Source organism: Melanostigma gelatinosum (genome assembly GCF_949748355.1).
Source record: "Melanostigma gelatinosum genome assembly, chromosome: 21".
Lineage (NCBI taxonomy): Eukaryota > Metazoa > Chordata > Actinopteri > Perciformes > Zoarcidae > Melanostigma > Melanostigma gelatinosum.
Window position 1 is genome coordinate 20,165,460 of NC_136654.1, and position 11,889 is coordinate 20,177,348.

An 11,889-nucleotide genomic window follows, 5' to 3' on the forward strand; every position below is an offset into this window, starting at 1 on the left:
GAAGGCAAATATGTCTTTATTTCCTTCTCTACCGTCTCTCCAGTGCATTGATTTTTAGTATTTTATGCTCTCAACAATTTTAAAGGACAAAAAATAATATATTTTATATATATAATAATTTATTTTATGAAATATAATTTGGAATAAGGAAAATAAAATAACATGTATGGATCAGTTATGGATACTAATGTCACTGGACAATATTGCAGTATAATATAAATATAGTTAAATTGAAGAATGTGTCTTTATTCTTGGGACAGAAGTATGAGAAGAATTTGAGGATTACTTTCACCACGACCCTTTGACCTAACCGCAATTGAAGCTACTGCGCATTCCTTTCACGTCTTCCACCGACACGTGCACTCAGGTAAACATATTGACTGTGCCATATAAAACCATAAAGTACATATAACGCTTTATTAACCCGCCAATCAAATGTAAAGAAGGCTTTATTAATTTGTCTCCTACCATTATTTAACGCTACGTTTCTTGTAAGTTTAGTTTAATTGTCGCTGTGTGCATTAGCTTGCTAAGCTAATATGATTGTGCATAGCGAGCTAACATCAATCACCATGAAGTGTAACGTTAACCATGTACCGTTAGCTGCTTCTCCGCTAATTAGCTAGCTTAGCTTATTGCTTTTTTTAGCTTTCAAAGCGACATTGCTGTGCACGTGTCATGCTCAAGTTATATTGTGTTCAACTCTCTGGCTTTACCCCAAATTCACGACGTTTGCAGCTGCCGCCATGTATCGTTCATTTTCTCCAAACCTGGTTCGACCCAACCTGCCCTTGAGGAAGCCGTGGTCGAGCCCCATGGCTCTTTCCACCCCGAGGCCTCCGGCTCCTCTCGGACCTCACTGCGTGCCCAAAGCAACAACCGTGTGCAGCGCGTCAGGCACCGTTGGAGACGGTAAACCAATACCATCATTACCCGACGGGCGTCCAGTACCAGACATACGTTTTGTTTTTCCTAATTTGGACAAATGTCCAGTGCGAATATCAAATAAACAGCAGTGCATTGTTAATCCTAGAACATGGCAGTAATATTACATCGGATCTGATACCTCGCTATCTTTGTTCCTCTTTTCTTTTTTTGCAGACTTGAAGAAATTATCAGTCAGCAAGGATCAATCTGCAGTATGTAACAAACTTCATAGATGGCTAAATCAATGTGTTTTGCTCCACATTGCCATTTTCCCCCACAATTTCATTCTTCTGTTTTCATAGGTGTTAGGATCCGTACTGACTGTGTATTTGTGCAACGTCTGTGGTCAGCAAGGTAATATTGTCACCATTAAAGTCACAACTTTACATTCTTGTAAAAGGGGTATGTAAAGTTCCTGCAATAAAATGTGTATTTTTAGTTTTAAAGTGCATTTCTGCCTCACCAAAACTTGTCCCACATCAGAGTGGCATTGTGAAGATGCAGTTATGGAGCATTGCATTCTCCAAAAACCATGTTAAACATTGTATTTTATAATCAGCTTCCAGAATAAATGCATAATAAACTCATGGAGGACATAATGCTGACTAGCGGTTGACATTAGGTCAAATACATGTGAGGATTTTGTCCTCGGATCCCATGATCTCAGCTATGACAAGATGCTGTCTGGTGAAAGGAATAATTGATGATGAATACACAAATGCGTCGGGGGTTGTCAATGTGAAATGAATTACAATATTGATTACCCTTTTAGATAATTTCTTCTCAACATAGAAAAGTGACAGCATAAAAAAATCCATTTCCTCATGGTGGTTTTATGAGCCTCAACGCATCTTTGTATTTAAATTGGGTACAATTAGCCATTTCTAATTAACCAGCATTCACTTGACAGGAAATCTTCGGTGCAAGCGCTGCAAGAAGACTCCTTACTGCTCTGTGGCGTGTCAGGCAGAAGACTGGAAGGCACACAAGCTCATATGCAACTCCATTGATCCAGAACCTGTAAAGTAAGCTAACCCTGAGTACCACCCACTGTCAGCTGTGATGATTTAATAAACGCCAGTCAAGAGTTGACTCATTATATAATGTCCAGTAGATGACGTTCACTCACTTGTTTCTTTTGATCTAAGTGAGAAACCTAAGGAAACCACAGCTTTACCAGTGACAGGAGACGGAGCCGGCCTGATTGAGTCCAAGGTAATTGCAGTGACTTGGAGATTTCTAATGCAAGTAGGAAGTTAAGCTTTACATTTTATTTATTTGAAATAACCTTTGTTTATTGAAGCAAGGTGATGCATCCAGCCTCCAGAGGGTCTATTTCAAGGACTTGCACATGCCGAAAATCATCAATGGAACAGACATCCAGGTACAACATACATTGTTTTCCAACTGTTGAGACAGATCTAGCCAATGTTATTGAATACAAATGTCTTTTTGTTGTTATTGTGTGTGGCTTTTAGGCATCTGTTGTAGAGTTCTACAGCCCTGGCAGGTTTTTCCTTGTTGCCCAAAGCCCAGAGGTTCTGAAAGCTCTGCAAAACATCATCACCGAGCTTCAGAAAACGTACAGCAACCCATCAGTGACGACATATGTTCCCCATGTTGGCGAGGTTTGCGCGGTTCAGTTCTCCTGTGATCTGGTGAGGCCTTTCTTAAGCAAGTTGATAAGAGACACAAATGTTAATATGCAAAAATAATTTGATATTTGGTTGGTCTTTGACTGTGCCACTTGTGTGTTTGCTTATATCTTTTGCGTGTAGAACTGGTACAGAGGCCTGGTCCAGACCTTGGCTGCTGACCAGAAGACGGCTAATATCCTTTACATTGACTTTGGCAATGAAGAGCATGTCCCTGTGGGCAGGATCAAGCCCCTGGCTGCTAATATCCAGCCATTTTGTCCATGCGTGAGTGAATATTCACACCGTTTCTTCATGGTTATGATAAAACTCCCACTACATTCACGCAGACAGTTTGCAGTGTCTTACAGCTGGCATTGTGACACTAGCGCTCGCATCTATTACTTCCAGGCAATGGAGTGCCGTATCACCGGGGTGGTGCCAGCGACTGGTAGCTGGTCCTCCGAGTGCTGTATTTCTGTGAAACAGCTGTTGGCCGGCAAGACTGTGACTATTAGGCTGACGGAAACACAAGAAAATGGTCGCGTGCATTCTGTGGATATCCTATTTTCTATGGGTAGGTTGTAGGTGTTGGGAATGCTGATAAACGTGATTTGTAAAGTGTTATTTGTGATAGGGATACACAGAGGATTTGTTTTAAAGCCATACAGACAACTCTCTTCCTTTTTCTTTTAGGAAATGCATTGAGCACATTCCTCCTTCAGCATGGTTATGCAGAAGAGGAAGCTGTCAACATCGCACCAACTCAGCAGGAAATAAGTAAGCCATATCTACATAACCGTCCCATCTGAAGTCAGTCCAGGGACGGGACAAAGCTGGGGAGAATAACTACATGTCCATTGTTGCACCATACATTTGGCTGAAATATATTATATACGCGTGCATTTTTGAGGGTCTAAAAGTCATGACGGTCATTTTATTTATACCCAAAGATTTGACCGGTACCTCAGCTAAAATAACACAAGGAATGAAATGTTATTGTTCCGCATCTGAAATGTGTTGTGCTTTTGTTACCAATTTAGAACAATTCAAGAAACGTATCTATTTGCCGATATTAAAGTTCGATTTTCCTCAGACACCATGATGAGTACGTCTTCGGAAAACTTCAGGCGTCGCTCTGATGGGAAGGATGACAACACTTGGGCTCACCCGCCAGAGCCACTGACGGTGGCAGTGGGCGACTCCTTCTCTGTGGTGATCACCCACCTCCAGTCACCCAGTGACATCATCGTACAGAAGGTGGAGAACGCCAGTAAGCAGTATTTGATCTGGTACGCGTAAAACCTAAACCGCTGGACTTCGACATGAATCTTTTGACTCGAGAGCTTTTGGTTTACAGGAGTGATTCAGGAGCTGCAGCTGAAGCTGAGGGAACACTGCTGTCAGGTCTCAGCCCCTCAGAACTTCAGGCCGGCCCCCGGCACAGTTTGCTGTGCACAGTTCTCAGGTACAACACATGTACATATTTAGAATATATATCACCCTTCAAAGCCTCTGAAAACCACACAGATGTTTGCAGTTAATCGATCTCTTCTCAGGACTGTGTGGGCGTGTATATACTTGATCTACATCTTCGTTTTGACAAATACAAGTCGATAGATTTTTTTTTTTTTTGACAATTACCGCCTCTCATAAGGCAAGAGGCTGGAAGATGTTCAAATCAGGGAATAGAAACAGAAAATAAAATCCCACAATTGTACAAAACAATTGGTGTCATTAAGGTAACATGATATGATGCCGCAAAGTGCTGTCCCGTTCGTATTTACACCATTTTAAGCTGTTGCAGCCTCTCACACTCAACCATTTAGTAGAGGACCTCAGTTAAATCCCTGAGTCTTAAGGGTTTAAGGCCTTAGTGGGGGGGGGGGGGCATTGCTATCTGTCCTCCTTTGTTGAATCTATTAGGTGGGGGAAATGACATAATTCTTATCGGTAGATGAATATTTGTGACCTTATAGATTCCCACCTTCTGCGTGAGCAGAGGTCTAATCAGCTGGAATAACTGACATCTGTGCGGGTTATCAGCTTGTGACAGTTTGGTTCTGTTGTCTACTAAAGTAAAACTGTCGCTGTTGTAGCCTAACCAGTGAATACATGATGCACAACATTTCAGCCAAGTTTCAGTGAACTAAAAAGTGATATTTGCCAAAAGATTGGTGTATTCCTTCATGAATGTGTTTTCATGATTTGAAAACGCCTCAGGTCTGAAAGATTCACAGATTCAATATGAGTGTGTTTGTGTCTACATTCAGCTTTCAACATGGTGTCATAAAGTATGATCGACATGCTTTGTGAACCTAAGCTCAGACGTGTGTGTGTGTGTCTCTTCCAGAGGACAAGCAGTGGTACAGGGCTAAAGTTATGGGCTATTCATCAGAGGAACGCGTCTGTGTCGGCTACCTGGATTTTGGGAACTCTGAGGAAGTGGATTTAGCTAACCTGCAGCCTATCAGCACTTCACTACTGGCCTTGCCAATGCAAGGTTTGCCTTGTGTTCTAGCAGGTAGTGTATTCACCTTAAAGCGCAATCGGGGTTCCCACGGTACCTGGAAAACATGGGATTTATTTTTTCATTTTCCAGGTTTGGAAAAGTCATGGAAACTGAGCAAAAGTTAACACTTACATGGAAATTGAAACAGTTGTCCTGGAAAATTTTATTGGATGATGTGTAAAATAGTAATAAAATGAAACTATTGAGCACAGAATTAAGATGAGTTTATAAAAACCCTTTACATGTGAACAGCTTTTACTGTAGATAGAAATGGATGATCCCATGTTGTAGAGCAGGGATTCCCAAAGTGGGGTGCTGCAAGTGGGGAGCTGCCTCTAGGGGGTGCGCGAGAGGAAAAATGTAATGGTGGTCTAATGGTGCAGTCCTGTCTCCTAAAAATTACGTTCCCCCAAAACTAAAATGCGTTCTCAATTACGTTTGACTAAAAACGTATTTTCTCCCTGATTACGTTTGTGTTTGACGTATGACAAATACTCCCGGATTTTACACGCGGGCCTTTGTGGAGGTATTGTAGCCGCGTAATGTTCCTCGTTGCTCGGCCTGGATGAGCGCGTTTCTGCTGGAGACAGGCGGCGTGTTGTGGTAGTATTCTGACCGCGTAATAGGGCGAAGGAGAGGCGGTGGTGGTGTTAAAATGTTGATTAGAAACGTATTTGTAATACGTCAATGTAATAAGTCAAACACAAACGTAATCAGGGAGAAAATACGTTTTTGGTCAAACGTAATTGAGAATGCATTTTAGTTTTGGGGGAATGTAATTTTTAGGAGACAGTCGGTGCAGTGAGGTTCTGGCTGTCTGGGTCTACAAAACACGTTTGTTGTTCATCTACAGCTTGTTGCATTATTTCAGGCATTGATATTATCAATAAGACATAATCTCTAAGCATTTACAATGTAGACTTGACTGGCACATGTTTTAAATCAAGTAAGTAGCCAGGTGTCCTAAGGGGTTGTGTGTGTGTGAGGGGAGGGGGGGCGCGGATGGGGGCGGAAAGCTTCAGGGGCCGGTAGATCATCACTTAATATGGTACCTGGAAAATCAGGAGGTAGCATGGAAATTTTTTTCACGGCAACCGTGGGAACCCTGGCAATGCAAATAGTTCGAACTTAAGTGTGTTTAACTGTGTTTGACGGGTCTGCTTTCAGTCACATGCCTAAAGATTATTGAATTGGTTTTGTTTCCTTTACTCACGAGTGTCACTCGACTTTAAAAATAAATGTATTAAACACTGCTTTAGCTTATTGGTTATATTGTACAGAAATGTCACCAGGAGGTTGCCTTGCCTTCCCAAAATATACATTAAGGTGAGTCACTACATGCAAAAACATGATTTTGTGCTACTTTGCTTTCAGAATGTCTTCTTTCAGATTAGTGGAAAGAAAACATCCAAAATACACATTTAGGTGTTTATTTTGCCACTCTGGTCTTTCTCTTCAATTCACCAAAAGTTGACGCCTCTCAAGCGTCTGTTGTTGGGCTTCTTTCCAGGGGTGCAGCCAGTTGAGGAGAGCTGGTCAGAAGACTGCTTGCTGGCTCTGCAGCTCAGGATATCGAACCGAATACTGCGCATTGAGATCACGGGAGCACAAGATGACAAGGCTCTAGTGTCCATGATTGATGAGGCCAGCGATCCTCAGGACAACATAGCCGAGCTGTTGAGCTTCGCTGGTTTCGCTGCACCTGCTCCTCTTCCCACCGGTAGTGACCAGCAGGCTGACCAGACAGCCACTGCTGCTGTGGAACCACAAGGTGGGAAGTGTCTGAAATTGATGTGACACTTTGATTTCAAAAATTGTATCGAGTTTCATCTCACAATGAGATTGAACTCACTTGAGTCTGTCTACATTCTGTCGAATATACCTACCATTGTCTTTATATTGGATTATTTTATGATTATCTTTATGTATTTGGCTCTAAAATACACAGAGCAATCGGCAAGACCTACAGTATATGTTGTGCTTCCTTTGTGTTTGAATGTGCTCTTCAGTGCCCCCCCCTGCCTGTGAGCCTCTGGTGTGGTCTTGCTGTGAGCTTCCCCGTGACGGCCAGACAGTGTCACTGCTTGCTAGTGTCGTGGAGAACCCTCGAGAGTTTTACTGCCGCATCAACGAGCCTGCAGGTATTGCTGTGGATTATCTCACACAGAATGGTGCAAGTCACTTTAAAATCGTTGGGAAACTCTACAGTGTTCATGATTTTATACCATGGTCATGATCATAGCCGATGTTTCCATACTTTGATATAACTTTCTCATTTTATGTGTTTGTGTGTGTGTCTGTCAGACCATCAGCGGCTGATAGAGCTGGGGACTGAGTTGAAACAGCATTGTGAGGCAGAGGTGTCACCTTTTGAGCCCAAAGTAGGGGATCCCTGTTGTACCATGTTTCCTGGTGAGATTATTTATTGTACCACTGGTTGTGTAAACACTTTCAGCTCTTGAGACTGTTAAAACATGGAAGGCTTGATACATGTTTTGGGGGGATTTAGTTGTGTATATAATGTGCATTTTTGCTCCCCAGGTGATGGAGCGTGGTATCGCGCTATGGTGAACGACCTGTCTGAAGATGCGTCTATATACTTTGTGGACTGTGGTTATAGCATGAATGTTGAAAAGAATGTTCTTCGATCCATCACAAACCAACTCCTGACTCTACCCTTCCAGATAATTCGCTGCTGGGTCGCAGGTAATGTGTGTGTGTGGGTGGGTGTGTGTCAGAGAGAGAAACTGTTGTGTGAATAAGAAAGAGGCAGAGTATTAAATTGAATAAATATGACATTTAAGTAATTTCTCAAATGAAATATGTTTTTATTTAGCAGCCAAGAGAATATCGATTTTTTTTTTTTCCCATATTGGGGATTGTATTTGGGGATACTTGATAGAAACCATGAATCTGTTATTAAAGGCCATGTGTTCTTTGGCATGTTCAGCCAAGTGATGAGAGTATTGTCTTCACTGTGACTGTCTGAGCACCAGATTGAACTTTTGCACAAATTGAAGTAAGGAAAGACTTTGAATTTTACTTGGATAGTTTGATAAACTGGGTGTGACAAAAGGTTTTAACAATAAGTTTCTTACAGAGTGTGTGTTTGGTCTCAGGTGTGGAGCCTCTGGGATCCGATTGGACCAGTGAAGCCTTGCTGTGGTTCCAGAATCTGGTGGCCGGCGAGCAGCTCTCTGCGCGTGTCCTTTCTGTCACTGAAGACGGTTACGGTTTGGACCTGGAGTGCAGAGGGCAGAATGTGGCAACGGCCCTCATTTCTGAGCAACTGGCCAAAGCTTCCGGAGCGCCACCCACAGAGATGCATGCAACCACTGGCTCTGGACACGCACCCCAAGAGAAAACACAGGAAAACGAGCACAGCCAAAAGCATGCGGGTTCCTCCAACGAGGTGACAGGAGCCAGTTCCAAAGAGATGCCAACTGAGGGGCGGACTGCAATGCCATCAGATGGTCAGCTGGAGGGCATGTGTCTTAAAGATGCAAGGGTTGGTGTTTGGAGTCCAGTTGAAATTGTTCTTCTTGAAATCTTGTTTCAGCCCCGTGTTTCCCAGTGGACTGGAAGACGGTGGAGCTGCCCCTCAACGAAACCTTTCAGCCTTGTATTGCTGCCGTCACCGGTCCTTCCCTCTTCTACCTGCTCAGTCCCAGCCAGGGTCAGAACACTCACTTTTCAGTCTATGCTCAAATGGTACACATGTTATACTCCTTCCTGTTGTAATTGCTGTGTGTTGTCGTGCAGTGGACCAGCAGAAGCTTCAGGAGGTGATGATGGAGCTGGCTGCCTACTGCAGCAACACCCAGGCCTCTTTATCCTCCGCTGTCCTGAGCAGACCAGATCCTGGGGCGGCCTGCTGTGCCCAGTTCTCTGGTGAGGAACTTATTATTCCAGAAATACATTCTGTGCATCATGAAAGGATAAGTGCAGGGATAACCTTAAATCTGTGGTCTTTCTATCACGTTGCCAGATAGACATAGGGTGTCTGCCCAAACTATAGCTCCATCAGCTGTGAACGCTGTGTGAGAGCAGTGCAGAGCGTCGTCTGCAAGCTAGCCAGTGGGGCACGCTCACGTGCATGAACATGCAATAAAAGCACAGAGAACGCTCAGATAACAATCAGACTCTGCTCAGGTAGCCATAACTCCACTCTATCTTTAGATAGCAAATATAAATCCTCTGAATATGGAATTTAGAATCTTGAGCACATTGAGAAAAACACAATCAGAAAAAAAGTATGCAATATTAATGTTTAAACATCATAAAATATATATCCAGAATGTCAGTAAACACTTATTTTTATGCCAAAAAAAATGCTTGTGATAAGATTACAGTTGAGTTTTTCACAGTATTCATTTTCAACATCATGGTTTGTGAGTTACTGTCAGCAGGGAAAACCCCATCGCTCAGGCAGTAGCATTCGCACACATCATTAAATGATGACAGGCAGGAGACCACATGAGCACAGACCAGCTGATCCATCATTGAGCTATTACACTCGCAATCTGCCACCATGAATCTCCCCGCTATCATTCTCCCGTCCAGGTTTTATGTTCCCTCTCTGGCTGTTGTTGACACCCCACCTGCAGTTGTTGCCCCCGCACACCTAAGCCGGTAATTTGGTGTCTGCTAGCAGATGTAATTACACAGCGTGTGTTGAGCTGAGCGTAGGAGCGGTTCTTCTTTAAACACAGTATACAGGTAGGAGACGAAAGCCTGCCATACATTCCGCAGCTAACAACAGGGTTCGTTTTAATGGAGGTTTGACTGCTGTCTATGGTTTGTAGCAGGAAAAGGCTCATCAATTATTTTTTTTTAAGGGTATCTGTAGGTGGAGTCATCGGTCCTCTCTTAAACTGGATTCAAGGCTTCCAATAAGGATTGAAGGATAATTGATTGCCATTCCAAAATATGGAAGATTGACTTTTAAGACTGTTTTGCACAATGATGGCCTTTCACAATTCTTCCAAAATTGAAGTCCTTGATCAAGGCAGTGAAATTAACAGACATGAAAGTTAACAGATATCCCCATCAACATATCAAATTAAAACATCTGTCGTGGCTCACAAAACTGCCAATAAATGGCATTAAACACCCTGTTTATCATCAGCTGATAATAACTGGTACCGTGCGGTTGTCCTGGAGCTCGGTGAGAATGAGGTGAGCGTCATCTACGTGGACTACGGCAACACGGAGAAGGTGCCATTCTCCCGTATCTTGCCCATCCCCGTGAACCTGCTGCAGCTCCCCTTTCAGGTCACCCGGTGCACCCTCACTGGTGAGCAATTCTTCTTATATTATTTAAGACTTAACCACAACTGTGTTGCCTGTAATTGCCCCCTCTTTGTTTCCAGGTAAAGAACACTTCCCTGCAGAGTTTCCAGAGGAAGTGAAGCAGATGTTTCAACACCTGCTGGTGGGTGGCGTCCTCGCCACTGTCCAGTCCTTCAATGGCTCTGAAAACGAGCTCTCACTCACTCTGCCCACTGAGAAGGGCGGAGGACACATCACCGCCATGATCCTGGATGCACTACCCGCCCGGGCCAAGAGTAATCCTTCCACATCCACCGCGCAGAAGGTTGACCAAATTGACAGCAGCGCATCTGCTGCCATCACCACAGCTGTGCCTGACCGCCCCCTGCCCACGTCCACATGTGAAACCCAAAAGGGCCTTGAGAACCCAGCAGCTGCCATAAACCCAGAGCCGGCACCCCGGACTCCCCAGCAGGAGAAAGAGACTTCTGCCGTGACCATCAATGGTTGGTCAATCTCACAGTGTGATGTTTACTTATTTATCTATTTCTCAACTATTACATCATGAATTGATGACGATTGTGTAGAATCTCCTCTGCTTTCTGTTTGAATCCCAGATCCTCAGATGTCTGGCTGCTGCTGTCTGAAGCTGACGACAAAGGTCAGAGCTGCTTTCACCATTTTTGGAAAGCATCTTTGAATTTGTGTTTAGTTTTATCGAGCATTGATTTTAGTTTGTGGAGCTTGGAGTTTGTGACCATCTTTGCCATACATTGATGTGTCATACTTGATGAGCATCTGGCAAGAAAGTGCAAATAGGTAACATGTTCTTTACCTTTCACAGATTGACCACCTGGAAAAAAAGATTGACCGCCTGGAAAAGTTGCTGCTGCAGCAGTTTTCTCTGATCACACTATTGGTGGGACAGAAAAAATAAGATCAACCAATTTCAAAACTTTTTGGTCCTTTCTGACCATATTTCTTTAAAAAAAGTTAACTCTGAATGTGGCCTCCAGAAGCAGCCAGTCAGCTTGTAGTTTTAGTTTGTTCACCTTATTCCAGAAGTTGCCATTCAGGTTTTTAATTTGACATTTGTTTAGCTCTAATTAAGTTGTTCACTAATCATTCACTCTGTTCTGAGATTTTATGTTTTTAACCTGTGGTTAAATTCCAGTACTTATTTATTTTATATACATTTCTGGAGGTTTTCATTAAAAAATGTATAATCTTGATGCACGTATTGGGTTCGAGTTGCCAGAAAACAATGCAACAAACATTGTATAAAGTGTGTGTTTTGTCTCCTGCGCGTGTGCTGTAGCATGCTGCCATCTGTTCCGATTGATTTATGTGTTTCAGTTTTCACATAAAGGTTCTGTGACAATGAAATCATTTTATTTTGTGTCGTTCTTGATGGGACAATTTCTTTGGACAATGTTGCCTTGTGCAAAGAAATGGTGGGAAAATCGTTATCTCATGATTAGATGAACCTTTCTTGCAGAGCGCCAAATATGCGCAGTAACATTTAAAAAAAAATACACATACAAT

At 43.0% G+C, this 11,889-nt stretch overlaps 1 protein-coding gene across 1 annotated transcript; it reads left to right on the top strand.

The window, feature by feature from the left end:
• Positions 1–746: 746 nt before the first annotated feature.
• Positions 747–11,281, top strand: tdrd1 (tudor domain containing 1; the record flags this gene model as incomplete). The annotated part of the gene is made up of 24 exons (XM_079292804.1): positions 747–912; positions 1,102–1,139; positions 1,230–1,281; positions 1,838–1,952; positions 2,076–2,142; positions 2,231–2,311; positions 2,406–2,585; positions 2,706–2,849; positions 2,973–3,138; positions 3,258–3,341; positions 3,658–3,834; positions 3,922–4,029; positions 4,915–5,085; positions 6,584–6,844; positions 7,083–7,214; positions 7,378–7,485; positions 7,615–7,779; positions 8,193–8,558; positions 8,633–8,749; positions 8,836–8,964; positions 10,202–10,369; positions 10,446–10,850; positions 10,962–11,005; positions 11,189–11,281. 24 exons carry the CDS (start codon positions 747–749, stop codon positions 11,279–11,281), a joined length of 3,537 nt encoding a protein of 1,178 aa, XP_079148930.1.
• Positions 11,282–11,889: the final 608 nt, after the last annotated feature.